The 19,591-nt window shown below is 37.4% G+C and overlaps 1 protein-coding gene across 1 annotated transcript in view; it reads left to right on the top strand.

Annotated features, from left to right (window-relative positions):
* LOC122814371 (zinc finger protein 431-like) overlaps positions 1-19,591 on the top strand; it is a 96,485-nt gene that overhangs the window by 47,442 nt on the left and 29,452 nt on the right. The window contains exons 3-4 of the mRNA XM_044086956.1: positions 4,662-5,000; positions 13,313-13,654. Of these exons, the coding sequence (XP_043942891.1) occupies positions 4,662-5,000; positions 13,313-13,654 (681 nt within the window). The remainder of the gene's footprint in view (positions 1-4,661; positions 5,001-13,312; positions 13,655-19,591) is intronic.

Genomic DNA, 19,591 nt, shown 5'->3' on the forward strand with positions numbered 1-19,591 from the left:
AAGTGTAGTAGTAGTGTAGACGCTAAGTGTTTTCTAGTTTGGTTTGTGAGGAGATGTTTGATTCTATATAGGGAACCCAATTTCTAGTGAGTTTTCTGTACTGTATGTTGGATGTGGTAGTCAAATTTTAAGGTATTGCCAATGTAGATGTCAAGTAGTTTAGTAAGTGGGACAATTTAATTTTATTGTTAATTGCTGAGACAATATCAAAGGGGGCGGCCATGGTGGTGCAGTGGTTAGCATTGCTGCCTCACAGCAAGAGGTTCTCCGGTTCGATCCTCAGCTGGGGTGCCTTCTGTGCGGAGTCTGCATGTCCTCCCTGTGGTCACGTGGGTTTCCTCCGGGTGCTCCGGTTTCCTCCCACATCCCAAAGACATGCTGTAGGTGGATTGGACACTCTAATCTGGCCCTAGGTGTGAGTGTGTGCGTGTGTGTGTGCCTTCTGTGGAAGGTTGGGCGCCGGGCTGGCAACTCGGCACCACAAAACTCCACTGCCAATCATGAGCGGACAAGGTGATCCGCTGTGGCGACCCCTAACCGGGAAAAGCCGAAAGAAAAAGAAGAAGCTGAGACAATATCAAATGAGGGTTTCTGGGCTGAGAAGTACTTTGGGGTAAAGAGAATAAGTTTGCTTTTTGGGGGGGGGGTTAAGAAAGCTGTGAGTCAGTTAACCAGGCTTCAATGGATGAGAAACATTCTTGAGTGATTTGTTGTGCATTGTTTAGATTGGGGGTGCTACATATGAGGGTGAAGTTGTTGGTGTACTGAATTATTGTAGCTGATTTGGAGGTCTCTGGGAGATTATTAATGAAGATTCTGAAAAGAATGGGACAAGAAATGGACCCTTGTGGGATACCTGTGGAGATTGGTAAGAGAGGGCAAAAGCCTTTATATGCCATTTTATGGCCTGTGATCTGTTGGCAAGCTAGCATGTGCATGTGGTACAGGTTTCATCAAATACTAAAGTTGAGAGTTTTTGTAGGAGGATGGGGTGCAACACTGTGCTGAAGGCCTTGAAAAATTCTAGAAAGGGGGCAGATACTAGCCTTTCTTCATTCCTATGGGTATTTACAGTATTTGGGAGACGTAAGAGGGATGTAGTAGTACTACAGTGGGGGGTGTAAGCCATGTTAGGAGGAGTAGGAGAGGAGGCTATTGTTGGTGAGGTATTGAGAAAGATGGGATCAAATGCATTTTTCAAGAATTTTAGCTAAGGGGGACAGGATAGCAGTAGCCCGGTAGTTAGTAAGTTCAGTATTATTTACTCCTTTGTGTAGTGATAGCATATAACTTTTTCCCCATAGTGTTGGGACATATGGTTTATGATAGAGATGGTTTATAAGTATGAAAATGGGATAGGTTATAGCTTTGGCAGCCATTTGTAGATATTCGGTGGGGAGATTGTCGGGTGGCAGGGTGGCGGCTTTAATTTCAGTAGTAGATTTTTAATTGTTGATGTGAGAAATGGTTGCAGTGAGAATGGGCAGAGTCACTTGTGTGGCTGGGGGATTGAGGGCCTGGTGGGAAGGGTATGATGTTTGATTAAAGATGTGACTGACTTTATGAAGTGTGTGTCAGAGTGGCGGTGTTTTCTGTGTTGTTGGGCACAGTAGGTTCAGGTTAGGTGGCATGTCATGATTTGACGATTTTGTTAATAGTTGACCAGAATGTCTTTGGGTTTTGAAGGTTTTGGACTGTAGATTCGAGCATTAGTCTTTTTTTATATATTTTAATTTAGCCTTTCATGTGACCTCTGAGTTGCTGAAATATTTGTAGGTTGTTTTGTTTTATTTTTGATTCAGGAATTCCAGGCCATGTCTCTGATTTGCATTAGGTATTTTGTGGTTCTGGTAAGCCTAGGGTCTGGTGTGGCTTTTACATGTTTTGTTCTGAGGAGGGATAAATTGTTTAGAATTAAGGAAGGTTCTGGAAAATTATGTAACATCATTATCTAAGAAGAGATCCTTTTGATGTTGCCAGATACAAAGTTGTAGGTTCTGGAGAAGTGTTTCTTTTTGGAAGTGGAAGAAATTATGTACTTCATTAAGATGGTGTGATTTGGTAGTGTAGTTATGAGCTCTGATGACAAAGGTATTAAGGTGGTCACTTACAGCATTAGAGAGAGAGAGAGAGAAAAAGAGAGCCATACCAAAATATGTTGTTATAGGTGGAGGTGAGTATCCAATCAAATATTATTGTTTATGTAGTAAGTAGGAGAGGTAATTAGTTGGGTGAGGCCATAGAGATTGATGGCATTTTGAGGACAATCACAATTAACAGACTGCCAGTCAGTACTGAAATCTCTGAAATGTATCTTTTCTTGAGAGATATTAGAGGTGACCCATGATAGAAATTCTTCAGCGGCACTGATATTTGCAGGAGGGATGTAGAGTTCTGTTGTGGCTAGGGTTTTGTGAGGATTTAGCTACAGCACTAATGATGATTTTTTTAACACCTTTATTGAATTATCACTTGTGAGATAGGCACATTTACAAGTAATCAAACTGTATTAACAAGTTAAAATGAACAAACATTACGCTTCACATATATTGCTATGTATCATATAACCTAAGCAACATTACATAAATTATTGAATTCCTGGCCATTTATTTTAAACAAGAAACATCTTTATTAAACCATTACTTATGACATAAGCAATAACATTTATATAAATGAAAACAAGCCACATTGACGCAGTCCTAGTTTCAAGCATTTTTACATCACAAACCTCACTGACACACTCCCAGTTGCAAATAATATACATGATGTTGATATTATTACAAGTTGGCATGGGGAGTGGGAAAAGTGAAAGTTGCAGAGTATTTTTAAATAGTTGCCTATGTACTCTTAGTATATTGTAACTAGGTGGTGGTATTTATTCATCTTTAATATGGGGTTTTAGCCAAGTTTCTGTAATTATTAGTATGCCAGGAGAGAGGTGAGCTATTGATGCATGCAGATCAGTTATTTTATTGCAACTGCTTTGGATGTTCAAGTTGAAAATTTGCAGTGTGGATGTTTTGGGTTGGTGGTGGAGTTGGCAGCAGATGGTCCTAGATTGCAGTGTATTTCACCATTCAATGTTAATTTGATAGGATATGCGTCTATGTTGAGGGGGTTATGGGTACAGAGATTTTTTGGAAGTATATTTTTGTTATAAAGTGTGTAGAATATGGATCTTAAGTTTGAAGTAATGAAGTATTGAATGAAGGAGGTGGGGTAGAGTTATGGAAGGTTGCATTACAGCCATGTTTGTGTTAAAAGAATGAGTAGTTGAAAAGGTCTTGTTTCGTGGTGGGAGAATATGGTTAGCATGGATGTGGCTGGGAAGGGATATCAGTTGGACTATGGAAGAAAGAGCTGTGATTGGTACATGTACAAAGGTCATGGTTGAAAGAGAGCAAGGGTATGTACAGTTGTAGTTAAAAGTTATTTGGTGGTTGGATAGAGAGTTTAAGTATATACTATTAAAATGTTTGATATAATTGGCCATTTGCCTAGATGGGTGTGGCTTTGGATGTATAAGTCTAGAATGAATGGGGGTGGGTGGGAATTGATGGTAGAGTAGGGCAGCAGAGTGAGCCTGAGCATAGCAGGTTAGCCACACAAGCAGTTTTACTCCTGGATTTCACTGGCTGTTTTTTGTGGTTTTGTGTAAAGCATAGTCTCTGTTTATCAGTCCTGTTTTCACCCTCTCATTCCTAGGCTGGTTGTGTGACACAGAATGTTACAACTCAAAACTGCTGTTGTCTGAAGCATATTCAGTTAGTGGACTGAGTGCTGGAGGTGTCAGCTGGGGTAGTAATGTGGCTGAACCTGTTCAGTTAATTTGGGGCAAGGTTTGTTGGTAGGTGCTCCAGGATGTGTGCTTCACTCTAAATCCCAAACAGGGACTGGAGATGAGATGGAAGCATCTGCCTTCCATGAGCCAGAGTAATTGTTGGCAACATCACTTGCCAAAGTGGTTGACAGTCTCTTACATGCCCATATTAAATGCCCACCCATTGAATTGTTTTGGGCATGCAGAGGGGAATGACAGAATTTAAAAAGGAACCGCCTCCAATGATGTCTTGTTCAGTGAATGAAGAACAGCCTATCAAACATACATGTGTGTGTGTGTGTGTGTGTGTGTGTGTGTGTGTGTGTGTGTGTGTGTGTGTTGTATTTTAGAAGACAACATGATTTTACTGGTATGGTCTTCCTAGTTAATTTTCACCTGGGTAATGGCCCATACACTATAGTTTCATCTATCCTCTCAGCTTTTGCAACATATAGACTCGATTTCCTAGTGAGCACACTTTTGCCATTTGGAGATAGGGACTTCCCACTCCTTATCATAATTATCTTGTGGTGCAAATTGGTTATTGGGCACAGTCTAAGCTCAAAATCAAAACCTGTTTTGGAAGAGGGTCAGCTATATAAACTTTTATATGCTAAGGATGTATTTCTACTAGATACGTTTCCCACTCCTACTTTCTCAGAGAGCATTCCAGGATGGTGGTTGTCCTCTCTCAGCCAGCTATACTGATGAGTGGACTCAGTAATTGTCCCACCCCCAGATCACCAATGTCACTGACAAATGAAGGAAAATGCTTGTATACAGCTGATATTGTAACGTGCAGGAATTCATCCTATCACTTTCTGTATTCTTTGGTTTCCAGGAAGATGCTTTATTTTTGGAACAATACATTAGACAAGAACTGGCAAAACTGGATCAGTTTCTCCAAGGGAAGGAACAAAAACTCACCCAGCAGCTTAAGAACGAAGCAACCAGCATTCTTAGGGCGAAGGAAGAAAATCTTGAAGGCAGTAAACCTGATATTATTGCCTCCCATGTTGCAGTGTCTGATACTAACTTGGAATTCAGAAATAAAGAAGCAGAGATTCCGAATAAGAAAGAAAAGTCTGAATACAGTGAAACTGATTTTACAACCACTCAAGAGACACTGTCTGATAACAACGTGGAGCTCATACAACAACAGCCTGTTGGCTTGCTTGTGGTAAGAATGCTTACTGTTTTTGAATTTTCCAGCCTTTTTTTAAATGGAATTATGAGGAGATAGTGGAGATGAAGAAAGTAAAGTTTAAAGGTAGTACCATATCTCCACAGTAACTTTTGTAAACTAATATACGTAATTCACATTTTATCAGTTTATTGCATAATTCACATTTTATCAATTCATTCTGTTTGGAGTTGTCAGAAATATTGCATGTATAAATGAACTTGTATTTGCTTACATGATGTCATACAGTTTTGTGATGTTGTTGCAGAAGTGTATCTCTCAAGGGTTTATTAGATAAGGCTAAACATCAATTAGACAAAGCTAACTTCACTGAAATGTGTTACAACTGGAATTTGGCATAATCAAAATATGGAAAGATATAATACTTTTAAAAAGTGACAGTCAGGAGGCACCCCAAGGCCCTCACGTGGGGGATTGTGTCCCCCCATACCCTATGAGTTAGTATAATAACACTGAGGTTGCGGTACCTTGGAAAATGTATTTAGGTGTTGCATCAGAGAAGTACTGCAGAAAGTGTTTAGCATTGTTGTTCCATTGTACGGTGCTATACAGTCCATCTGTAATTCTCCAACAGTAAACAGATTTGATTTTGTTCTCCCAACACTGATAAAACCACTTTCACAATGATTACATTCAGGCCAGCTCAGTGCTGACTTTATATTTTCTGCTTGTACATTTTCAATTGAAATGAGGTGAAGAAATGTGTAAACTGCAAGTCTGACAACTAAATGCTAAAACTTACCAAATTTGAACGCTGCAGTCTGTTGAGTAAAATGTTAGTCCAAAGCTCTGGTAGATTTCATTGCTGCTGAAGTTTTGCAACACAGTCTTATTGTGACTCTTCATCGTAAACTTTAGTAGTTAAACGAGCAAGATTGTTTTGCTTTAAAGATGATTTTGCACAATGACTATGAAACTTTTGGAGTACATGGTTAACATCTAGCTGACTGTGTTTAAAATGGGATTTAGAAAGTATATTTATTCAAAACCCATTTAGGTATTTAGTGTAGTTTTATTGTTTTGAAATTGCAGAACCTTTGGGAAGGAGGGTGTCCCCTTACCCTGATATTGAGAAGTGGTAGTGTATTTACACATTGAGGGGTGTGTATGAGGTGGAGTAGGTCCCCACATGTTGGTGGGGAGAGCTATTTGGAAAAGCACTTTATTTGTAGTCTGTTTTTTTACAGTTGGCACTTCCAGTATCTTTTCTGTTTTATAATAATAATAATAATAATAATAATCATCCTATTTGTTAACTGGCAAGCCCATGGGACACAAGTCCTTTTTCAGGGCTAAACATGGAAGCAATGGTTGGGTAAATGACTTGGTAAAGATTAAACAGGAGGCATACGAGGGCTGTGGAAATCAAACCCTGTACCATAGCAACCACAGCTCACAACCTTAACCTACAACGTGATGCATTAGTTACTATTCAATACTGATCTTCGTTTTGATTGTCAAACGGCATTGTTTGCATTTCACATATGGCATGTGCTATTCTGATGAGGATTTGTTGAAAAACATTTGTTGGTTACATGTGGGGCTTGTTGAAAGATACAGTTGGAATCTAGAGCTTAGCTGAGCATGGCCGCACTACTTCTCAGTCTGAGAGTTTCCAAGCTCTGGGTTCTTTAGTGCTGCTGCTCCAAGACCTTTCCCCATTTTTATTTAATAAAGCATAGATCACTGATAGTTATTTCCTGATCATATGTATATCCCCTTGGTTTTTGTCCTATTTTGCTCTTTTTAGTATTTAGACAAATAAATATTAAATTGATTCTCCCTAATTCTGTGTGGAAATGCTCATGTGCTACATGCCATTAAGAGTGGAGAAGACAAAACAGAAAATACAGAGAAGTAGTTGGTGTGTTGGGTTTCATGGTGGTTCAGCCACATCAAAGACAGGACAAAAATAGAAAAAAAAAATGTTTCTGATAATGGCTCTACAAATTCTTTAAGCTGATGATTTTGTAGGTATTTCTGTGATTATATTTTAGGGAGTATTCCTAACCACAAAAGCTCTAAGGTATATGAATCATGTTCTAAAACAAATGTTAAGTAACAAACCTTTGGAGTTGGATATAACCTCCTTGCCATATACAATGTTAAATTAGTTATTTAAAGGAAAAGGTATGTTTTTCCATTTTTATTTTGTTAGTAAGGACAGCTCACTGAGCATTTTTCTCAGAGCTGAAAAATTCCTACCATAACATCTGGAAAGACTGAACCCAAAATGCCTCACTACCTAAATGAATGTGTAAACTGCTATATTTCAATGTTAAGTACATCAGAAGTACTTTCTTTCTTCTTAGAAAGGCACATTTGGAATTAGTCCTTACAGTTAGAGCACGTCACGATGAAAATTAACACATGGGGGTGGAGCCAAGATGGCCATCTGAGAACAGTATCCTTTCAAAGTTCTGCAGTTTTTCATCAAAAATACAGGAATTTTTTTTTTCATTTAAGAAATTTAGTTATTTTCTCTTCATTATTACTTGGACTTGTAAACTACAAAATTATGTGAAGAATTTCCAATATTTTTAGTCAAAACTCTCCTGGAAACTTATCTGCTGAAAGAGGAAAAATGAATAAGTGCTTCTAAATATTTACATTCATATAGTTCTCTGAAAAAAAGGACTTGTAGCTGGTTATGTCTTACATACGATAACTTTTACTAATGATAGACTGATTTCAGGAAAATCTAGATGATTTAAAAGTGAACAGTATTAGACAAACTGATATTTTAAAAGACATGAATCAAGCACAACAACAAAAAAAATCTTTGGTATTGAAACTGCTTTATCTGATGTGAATGGTAGTTAGGGGGAAGAACTACAGATATTTTACTAAAGCACAGCACATGGCTACACCATAAGGTACATGATTTAGAAAACGGGAGAAGAAGGTGTAGCATCAGAATCTTTGGACTACCTGAAAAAACAGAAGGCGATGATATGATCTCGTTTTGTCTTCCTGGATTCATAAATTCCTTCATTTACAGGAAGGGTTGAATGGAAAGGGCACATTGTTCATTTGGTAAACCAGCAAGATCCTCCAAGATCTATAGTAAAGTAAATTCTTTCATTTCTTGACGAAGAACTAGTATTAAAATCAGCTTGGGCAAAAACACTTTTAAAACTCGGCCAGCATATCAATAGAGTTGATAATGACTATTCCATATCAAAAAAAAAAAAGGAAAACAAATGCTGGCCTTTAGTCAAACTTCTAAAACAAAACGTTAAAGCCCAAATCATCTTTCCAGCAGGGATAAAATATACCTTCAGAATGCTCAGAAGGGAGCAACAGACTTTTATACAGAACAATATAATTTATAATGTAATAACTGAGGATATAGCCTGATCAACAGCTACTTGAACAGATCTACTAATAAATCCAAATAGACAATTATTAAGAAGAAAAGTGAAAAACTTACCAGTCTGTGGAAACTCTGAAGATCAAGGAGTACTCATATCAAATGACTTAAAAACAGCTTATAAAAGCAGTTAATATATTTTTTTAATAATTACCATTGTTCTGTGAAGCTTAAAATTAAGACTTCATATCCTAATGTAATCACTTACAACAATAATATCTGTTCTTAAGAATTTCCTCAGTGTGTAGCAGCAGGTAATTCAATTAGTACTTTACTTTCTTACTTACACTAGTGAAGATATGTGTGTGTGTGTGTGTGTGTGTGTGCGCACATGTCTGTGTTTTATCAAAAACAAATCAAAACATGCCCATTAAAAATAAGCATTTAATACCCACAAACCTTTTATTATGCAAATCACCAACTTAATTAGTCTCTTTGTAATAAGTCTTCTAATTCCCAGTTTCATCCAACTACACCATGGTATATTCTACATTCCTTTAATATTAAAATCTTACAATTCTCCATCCCCTTAATAAGGAATCACCTTGCCTGGAATTTCAAACAGACTAGTTCCACTGCTATCTTTTCCCCCTTACCTTCCTCCATTCTCCTTTAAGATCTTTTCCGTTTCATTCAACTACAAAACTACAATCTCCTCTTAACTACTCCATAGTCCTCTGTATCTGTGTAGTTATCCTCGTGCATCTGCATCTTCACATCTCTACTATTCATTTTCTGTCACTTTACTACCTTCCATGGTCCTTTCTCACTTTATTCACACTCACACACTACGAGACACCATACCAATACTCAGGCTAAATCCTCCTCCATTCTAATTTCCTCAGATTTATATAATGTACGGCCTATTTACCTTTTCAAAAATAAAACTTCTAATCATTTAGTTAATTTTGATATAACTTGGAATAAATTCATATATTTTATTTAAAAAATGATTATTCACAATCTACTCTTCTCTAAAATCACTCTTTGTGGTGACATTTATCCAAATCTCATTCGATCAGCCTCTTCCATTCCACGCTCCTTTACATCTAACTCTTTTACACCCAAAACACGTCGTCTTACCTTCATTAATATTCACGGTATTCTAAACAAAGTTACAGACCTTTAAGAAAGGTTTCTTCAGTATTTACCAGACATCACCATCATTACCAAAACATGGCTAAAACTCCATATAAAAGATTCTGTAATTCTGTCTCCTGGCTATGGTATAATTTGATGGGAGAGACATTGCAACTGTATATAGTAACTGTCTAACTTTCTCACCCCTAAAACTAACATACTGACCTTCCAAATTGCAGAACTTTTTATCTCTATTCTCAGTATTAATAAACATAAGAAGCTATGTATAGAGGTCCTATACATCCATCCATCCTCAACCCCTTTTTCCCATTATGCACATAGGGTCGGGGTGTCACTTCAACAGTGAGAATCATCTTGAGCCAAGGTTTACATCCCAGGTGGCTAGCCCTGCCGTGGTGGTTCATCCATATCACTCACTCACACACACTTGCACCTTTGGCCAATTACAGTGTCTAGTCCGTCTACTGCATTTCTTTGGAATGTGGGAGGAAACTAGAGCACCTAGAGGAAACCCATGTGACCACAGGGAGGACATGCAGACTTCACAAAGAAGACACCCCAGCCAAGAATTGAACCGGAGAACCTCTTGCTGTGAGGCGACAAAACTAACCGTTGCAAGACTGCGACCGCCCCTATACATACCACCTGGTAATAATAAATACCACCTGTACATACTACCAGGTAATAATATTAGTTTATTGGAAAAAATTCTTTGCTAGATAACTACAAATATTACTACTGAAACCATTATCTTTGGATACGTTAGCACACTGAATGGTTATCTGTGGCATATAACACCCCCAACTATTAGTCTTCACTTTTATGGGTTTGAACAACTAATCTGTTCTCCTACTCAGCTCAACAAATTGAATTATAAAAATTCTATCCTCAACTGGATATTTGTCTCCGACCCCAGCAAGTATGCTAACTCTGTGGTACTACCTGATTACCTTATTGACCACCGCCCTTGTATTTGCCAATAGAGAAATCACCCACCAGCTAAAAACATCAGTATAGAAGTACCCAAATTCTTTCTACCTTTCATCCTGATGCACTTAATAATTTACTAAAAATCCTTCAACTGGTCTCTGCTGAAAGCCCTACTGCTAGATGAAGTTGTCAACAAATTCAACAGTATATTCATGAATACTTTAAGTACTCTTGCCCCTACCAGAAATAAAAGAGTAAAAAGTACTCAACCCCCTGAATGATTGAGTCAAGGAGAATTCTCATGCAAAAATGTGACAAAGCATGTATACAATGACACAAAGATAAAACCCCTTAAACCTTACATCTATACAAAGAGTTGCATAACTTCACCAAGAACCAAATTCACATAGACAAATACAAATATTTTACTGACCCACAAGATAACCACAAAAAAAAAAAAAAAAAAAAATCCAAAGAAATTCTGGAGCTCAGTTAAAAAAATTCTTCAGCATGGCTCTCCTTCCTCACTGAACCCCTATCCCCTTCAGAAACTGCTACCAAATTTAACACTTTTTTATTAGGCATCATAGCCTCTCTTACTCCACCTCTCCCCAACCATTTAATCAGCCTCAAAACTGTACTAGTCCTGACATCCTTGCCTTTACCTCCAGCCTGTTACTACATCATGTATTATTCAGCTACCGAAGAAACCAAAACCCTGTTCTTCTGCTGGTAGTTTCCCTGCTGGGTACCTTAAGCTTGATGTAGACTGTATTACATACCCAGTCTCAAATCTCATCAACAGATCTGTTCAAGAACTCTCATGTCCCTGCCTGTGGAAACAATTCTTTATTATTTCCCTCCACAAAGGAGGTAACTTTTCTGAAATCTCTAGCTTTAGGCCAATTTCCATCTTGTCTCCCCTTTCTAAGATTCTGGAAAAGTGTATTCATAAGCAACTCCTTCAGTACGTCTTAGAAAATGATCTCCTAACCCAAAGGTGCTTTAACAAAGTATTAGTTTAAGGGTGTGCACACTTATGCAACCAGCGTATCGTACTTTCTTTTATTTTTTATATTTTTTCCCTAACAGATTTGTTTGTTTTTCAATTGAATTGTACAGGTTATAGGTAACATTAAAGGTGGGAAAAGTTTTGAAATTATTTATTGTGGTCTCATTTTTTTATATCACAAAAACCTGGCATTTTAACAGGGGTGTGTACACTTTTTATATCCACTGTAAATCTTCATCTACAGATAGATAAGATACATTGGTATGATGGATTCATATTACAATGTATCCCAACCTCTTAAACAAGCTTTCAGTAAATGTCAACCAAAGTAGCACCCTTGCTAACTTCAGTTTGATAAGCAGCCTCAGATTTACCCCTGGTTTGTTTTGCATTACGTTTTCTGAGGCTGGAGCAACATTCTGTGTTTGCATTATTGGCTAGGCTTGGGTGTGCAGACGGCCTGGTATTTGCCTACGAACTTATTGATAACAGTAGACCAGTTGAAAAAAGCAGAAGCCAATAATCAAAATCTGTTAGGAAGAATAGGTGATGAGGTTAGTAAATGTTATCCAGACATATTGCATTCTAACAAGTGTTCACAAACAAATGTTGGATGCAAAATAATGTACAGAGGGTATCCACAGCATCCCAGGGAAAGAGAATTATTTAGAGATAGTAAGGAAATAATATAAGCTTCTTTAAATGTCTGGCCAGTGTGCAATAGCCAATTACAAGGACTGAACTCAGTGAGTTAGGAGGGAGCATGTGTGCTGAAAGGAAGGTCTGAAAGCATGGACAGAGAGAGGTCCCAGTTGGGTTTAGTCTGTAGAGCTTCACTTGTGGACTGTGTTTAACTTTGGAGCAGAAAGTGAGGCTTAGAAGAAAGGCCTACAGTCTTTTCATTTGAGAGTGGGAGCATATTGTGTAATACTTGAGCTTGGAGTAGTGCCTAGGAAAGAGATCTTCCCTGTGAGAGTTTTTTTTTTTTGGCCTAATTAACTTCACAGGCTGAACTTTTTGGTGGTGCTATTTTTGTGAAAAAAATGTGCCATTATTTAGATTTAATGATGAAATAAATATGAGTTTGCGTATGTCACTCCTCTAGTTTCTTCATAAATCCTACAATATGCATAAATATATATATTTCTATGTCTGTATTTATATATGTGTGTTGAAGTCAGTAGAGCAACAGTACTTTCACTGAATGGCAAAACTCCAAATTCAACTCTCTGAAACCACTTTCAGTGAACTTTGTATCAATTTTTTTATTTTTTTTATTTTTGTGGTTGTAATAGGGCAAGACCCACTACACTTTTGTATGGGAACTTGTGTGACCTTGGAGTAAGTATATACAACAGAACACTGTCTAAAAAACCGAGCTCTCCATTGTTGTGCAAAATGGTTTTAGCACATAGTCTTTGCACTAGCAGCATTTGCTGAATCTGTGATGGATATAGTGATATACATACACACGCACACAGAAACAGATATAAATAGTCACACACATTTATATGTACATGTATGGTTGCATATATATTTATGCATACAGATAATTTCTGTATGCTAAGAGTTGTTTTTAATGATTAAATATGAGTTCACGTATATGCCATGACGCCACTGTCTTCATAAATCCTACAATATTTTCTTACTCCTCCTTGGACAGTTGGCTGCTGCTTGTCCTTCTGTCTCAGCCAGCCATACCATTTGACTCGGTCTTGATCCTACCTTCTGGTCACCAGTATCACATAGAGAGATGCCCTACCTCTTTTTCATTAAGATAGCATGTACTCATTTTATTTTGTAAGAACAATGCATGGGTACAGCTGATATTGTAACATACAGGAATTCATCTTACCTTTTCTTTGTATCTAGGAGGATGTGTTTTGTTTGGAACAACACATTTCACAAGAATTTGCAAAACTGCACCATCTTCTCCAAGACAAGGAGCAAAAACTCATCCAGCAGCGTAAGAGTGAAGCAGCAAACAGTCTTAAAGAGATGAGAAAAAATCTTCCATGCACCAAAACTGATAATATTCCCTCCCATGTGGCAGTATCTGATTATAACTGTGACTTCAAGAATAAAGAAGCAGAGATCCTAAAAGAAAAGAAAGAAAAATCTGTATGCCTTCAAAATAATATAATTCCCACTTGCAAGACATTGTCTGGCAAACAGTTTGCGAACAGAAAACACAAACCTATTGATCTGCTTACGGTAAGCAATCCTTTCATTTCTGATTTTGCACAACTTGTTTGTTGGAAGATAGGGGGTGGGTGAATGGTGAAAAGGAAACATTTTTGAGATAGTACCATATCACCAAAGTAAAATTTGCAAAGAAATATGCATAATAGTGAGACAGTCATTCAACTCATTCTTTCCGGATGCATGAAAAACATTGCATGTGTAAATGAAGCCACCATTGATTTATATGAATTCTTCCAACTTACAGAAAGTAACACATTCTGTTATGATACTTTTTGTTGCTACTCCAGAAGTGTGTCTGTCAAGAATTTATTAGATAATGCTAAACACTAGTCAGACAAAGCACACCTACTAAAATGTAATACAACTGCAATTTGATGTAATCAAAATGTAGTGAAAGGAAGTATTATGCATTTTATGTAAAGAAAAACACCAGTGAAGGAGTACATCCTTGAGGGCCTCACTTGAGTACTGTGTCACCCACCCACTCTACCCCACCCCAATTTAGTATAGCAATACTTAATTTATAGTGCTTTGGAGAATGTTGTATTTAGTTGGGGGCTAAACCTTAGAAAACTTGCTATTGTCATAGTATATAATGCAATATATTTTGATTTGGGTTTCAGCAGTATACAGATTTTAACTATCCTGATCTTGTTCTTCCAACGTTGATAAAGTCACTTTCATATGGTTTGATTTCAAGAAGCATAATGCTGCCTTTGACTTTTCTATATGTACATTTGCAGCTGAAAATGAGATGGAGAGATTTAGTTGAATAAATGATAGTTCAATGTTCTTCAGCAGTTTTGAAACAGTCATATTTTGATGCTTTAAAAGCCGGGTTCATATTAGAAGAACGAAAACCCTAAACCGCGAATGCTTACATGAACAAAAATGCCGGGAATCGAAAGTGGGATTATGGGGTCGTGTTACAGTGAGGAGAGGGATACTTGCCCTTTCCTCACTGTAGTGCGACCTCGGAGTTAGAATATATAGTTAGCGGGGGGTGTAATAGCAACTTCGATCACCGGCATTTTCGCTCAAGTGAGCATTCGCGGTTTAGGGTTATTGTTCTTCTAATATGAACCCTTAAAAGCCATATAGTTGAAACGCTGATACGTCCTCGAGGTTCATTTCTTTGTATCCCAATGGCCTTTAATATAGGAGGTTTAAGGTATTATGCAGTGAAAACTCTAGTTTGGCTGAGTCTTTCATGAAGTTTTTATTTACCACAATGTTTTTTTAAACACCTTTATTAAATTATCACTTAAGACGTAGGCAAGCACACACAAAAGGAAATGAACCATATTAACATTTTATTTCCATTTACAAACATTCTATGTCACATATGTTTTCTTTCTTTGACAGTCCAACAGTACATACATTGTAGAATTCCTGCCTTCTCTTAAACCTCACTTCTCTGCCTCCTGAACATTATTCTGCATGTATTGCTCTAACATTTTTCAAATATTTCTATGTAATTGATTCATTCCCATTTCTAAAAATCCCTCTTCCATTTTATCTCTTTTGTAATATTCAATACTTAAAAGTACAATTGGCTTAGACTTTTATTACCATTTTCTAGTAATTGCTTTTTTGACAGCCAACAGAATTAAATTTCATAAGGCATTACAATGTCTAGACAGTTTAGATCCTGTGTGCTAGTTCAAAAAATAATTTCCTTAGTTACAGCCATTTGCTCACACAATATTTCTGACAGAGTACTGTATAGGGAATTTTTTTAAATCTGCCAGCTTATTACACTCCCAGAACTTATGTTCCCAGTTACCTCTTTCTTCCCCCTCACACCACCAATATTTTTGCTATTTACCTGATGAAAAATTCTTTGAAGTCTGCTTGGAGTAAAAAATAACTATGCAAACACTTCCAAGCAAAGATCCTAAACCTTCTTGACTTTGTTGCATACTTGGGAGCCACACATATGCCCTGTCATTGTTCTCTTGTAAATTGCTCTTCCAGTCTCTTTTCCCAATATTTTCTAACCTCCTCTGATCGATTCTTATAGTTATAATGCAATACTTTATATGTCCTATTATATTTTTTTTTTATCAGAGCAGATATTTCACTTAAGATTCTCTATCCATTTCTCTCTGCCTATTCTGCGATATCAATCCCTGCTAGGGAAGGCAGTCTGTAGCCTGTGGTCCAAACATCTTCTTGGCCTCTCACTCTGTTACCTTTCCCTCTTGAGTTATTTACTCCCAATACTTTGAGTTATTTACTCCCAATGCCTTGGTTCCTGCGCCAGTTTTCTCGAGTAAATTCCAGCCCCCTCTTGCTTATTTCTTATACTCCTACTTGCACTCATCCCTATAGGCAAAATCTCTTTTCACCATTGTTGTGCTGGCTTAGTTCTTAGGATACTTTCTGTTACTTAATGAATATAATATTCTGTAGGGTTATTATTATCCTTGAGAATCTGCATGCAAAGTCCCCCCCCCCCCGTCTTTCTGTTTTTTGAAATAGTCCCCCTACTTCATCATCATCTCTCCATTTTGAATTATAACCTTCTGCTTATGTTATATATAACAGCCTTAACTGCATAGCTCTAAAATATCCCTTCATAGCAGGTAATTGTAAACTACCTTGTTATATTGTTCTGTTTGAAGGATCAACTTATCCTACTTAACTCTTGCCCTCTTTCCGGCCCAGATAAATTCCTTCAACTCTTTATTAATTATTGTCCACAACTTCTCTTCTCATTGATAAAATATGCCTGACCCATATGTGAAACTAAAGGGACTCACCATATCCATAAACAAGAGATTCCAGCTTCTTGTTTTTTTGTATTATCTTTTATTCAAAACAAGTGTCTTCTCACATTTAGCTGCCATAACAGAATTATTTTTATTCTGTACTCCTAAATACTTCATCTTATCATGTCTGCATACATATGGGTATTACTGAACCAATTTGTGTGTGTGTACATAATTTACAGCTATAGTCTTTGGTTTATTTTCATTAATTTTATATCCAAAAAAATACTTAAAATGGTGTTGATATTCCACAACACTGAAATGTCCTTTTCTGAATTTATCAGGTACAAACTAATATCTGCAAATAAAGCCAACTTTTTGATTGCCATACCAATTATATCCTTGCATTTCTGTATCCTTTATTTTCTTTGTCAGTGGCTCTAAATATAAAGCAAATAAGAAAGGGATAAGAGGACACCTCTGCCTGGCTTCTCTGCCCAAAAATAATTTGTCAGAGAGAGAAACCATCCCACTTTAATTGTTGCCTCTCATCCTTCTTATATCCTCAGTTAATTTTATTGTATCAAGGAATTTCAAATGCTTTTATTGCCCTGATCATAAAATCTCAGCTTACTCTGCATCAATACCCACCGACAACTGCAGTATAATCTTGCATTCTACATCCCTCTGGATCATCATTGTTCTGTTCATGTTTCAAATGTTTGCCTCCACATCAAAGCCACATTGATCCATAGCTATCAATTTTGGCAATACATTTGCCTTTCTTCTAGCTACTTTAGACAATAAACATTTTATATTCATGGTTTAAAATTGAGATGAGTCTATATGAAGCTGAGTCTAATGTGTTGTTACCGTATTTAGGTAATGCAGCCACCACAGCTTTCTTCCAAGATGTTGGTGCTTCCCCATCTTTTAAAATACCATTACACAAAATATTCCAGATCTATAACACTTTCTTTTCTGCTAACTTCCAAACTTCCACAGAAATACCATCTGTTTCTGGAGACTTTAATGAAGATTGATTATACATCACTGTTTTATCTCCTCTCCTCCAACTGTAACTGTTAGTTGTTGAGCCTCATCTACCTCTAACTTTGCAATAATTAAGTCTTCCATAAATATTTCCATTTGTACTCTTTCTTGATTTCTGCATCTCCTGTTCCTGTAAGTTGGTTTGTGTTCCAAGATAATATGGATAGTGTAGCCATTATGATAAAAAGCTGTTGTTCCCACTTGTACGTGATTGCCTTTTTTAATGTGTATTTCCAGCTTTTGTGTTACATGCACATGCTAATGTTTTGCAGGCTGATATTTTTACAGTTGTTTCTTCTTATCTCCATTTGAACATATGTCACATTTTTCAAGATTTTTTCTTTTAATGAAAACCCTCAAACAAAAAACTAAATACATTTTTATAGCACCCCATTCCCTATTAAGGTAACAAACACACAAAAATAAATATATCTTCAAAAAATGGAGTTTAGCCCTCCAGATAGGAACAACTGCCCCCAAATCGACAGCTGCACCCACAGGCATTACCTAACCCAAAATTAAGATTGCTCATGCTGCAGCTTACACTGATTGCTGTCTGTTCTTTTCTTATCTGTGTACCATTCCCAGATGTGAAAAAGAGCTTGTATGCTTTCAAAAATGTTGACTTTTAGCCCTAAAAAAGTACACTGGCTATCTTTAAATAAAATTAAATTGTACACTGTTCTATTAAATGCATTTATAGCTTAATAGGTTCATGGGTGTTTACTAGGCAAACAACCACAAGGGCCTTTTTAAGCCTAGCTACACAAGTTCTGGTACTCTTGATCCATTTAAGCAGGGACTTGGGAGATGAAACATTTACAAGCAGGGGCTTGGGAGATGACACATTTACAAGCAGGGGCCTGGGAGATAACACATTTACAAGCAGGGGCCTGGGAGATGAACCATTTACAGGCTGCCTGTGTACATTAGAGACATAGATACCAAGCCACGGATGAATTTCCTAATTTCCATCCAATTGTTCAAGTTACACTTGAATTGGGTTAGGGAAGAAATCTGCTTCACATTGATGGTGAGCTTGTTCCATAGAAGCGGTGGTCTGTGGGATACATATCAGTCTCTCCAGCAGGTCTTATTTATATGACAGGCAAGGTTTAAGTCTTCAGAATGGGTAATTCTGGCGCTGTTTGTTTTTCTGATATGCAGGAGCTCCGTCAGAGTGGGGTCTGGCAATGCCGTATATGCTAGGCATAGATCTCACCTCAACAGCCTGTAGGAGACAGAATACAGCGATATAGCCTTGGGTGGTCTGCATAGAACATGGTACTTATGCCCTGTATTATTTTAGTGAGGAAACTTTGTGGATGTTCCGATTGTTGGATATCACTGGTTAGGTATATACTAAAAGGGGCATTGTACTCAATGATAGGTCTGATGAATGCTGAATACAGTGGAACAATGACTTCCTTGAACCTAGATGCTATAACTTTTATTTATAAGTTGCAAAACATGGAATGATTTCCTCACTACTGTAGACATGTGATGGTCAAAGGCTAGATTACTGTCTATGTGTCCCCCCCCCCCCCAAGTCCCTGACTTCTGGGTCAACTCTTAGAGGTGTGTTGTCAACATACTACAAAAAACTACAATCCACTCTGATACAGGCCCCATGAGGAGCTCAGTGTCTCTCCAACCTAACACCACTCTTAAGTATTCAACTGCGGTATCACCTTTATCATTCTTATAAGAAAAGCCCAGTCCGGGTCGGAACTGTCTGCAAACAGCTAAAGTTAACTTTGAAACTAACACCACTCTTAAGTATTCAACTGCGGTACCACCTTTATCATTCTTATAAGAAAAGCGCAGTCCGTGTCTGAACTGTCTGCAAACAGCTAAAGTTAACTTTGAACCTAACACCACTCTTAAGTATTCAACTGCGGTACCACCTTTATCATTCTTATAAGAAGAGTGCAGTCCGGGTCTGAACTGTCTTCAAACAGCTAAAGTTAACTTTGAACCTAACACCACTCTTAGGTATTCAACTGCGATACCACCTTTATCATTCTTATAAGAAAAGCGCAGTCCGGGTATGAACTGTTTACAAAGAGCTAAAGTTAACTTTGAGTATGTGTCTACCTGTTTGAGCCAATATTCATTTTCCCCTGGAGGGCACTCTGCTTTGGCTTGTAAGCAGCAGCAGCTTCAACTTTCTCTCTTA

The sequence above is a fragment of the Protopterus annectens genome, chromosome 10.part0 (assembly GCF_019279795.1).
Source record: "Protopterus annectens isolate FY-2018-M chromosome 10.part0, PAN1.0, whole genome shotgun sequence".
NCBI lineage: Eukaryota > Metazoa > Chordata > Ceratodontiformes > Protopteridae > Protopterus > Protopterus annectens.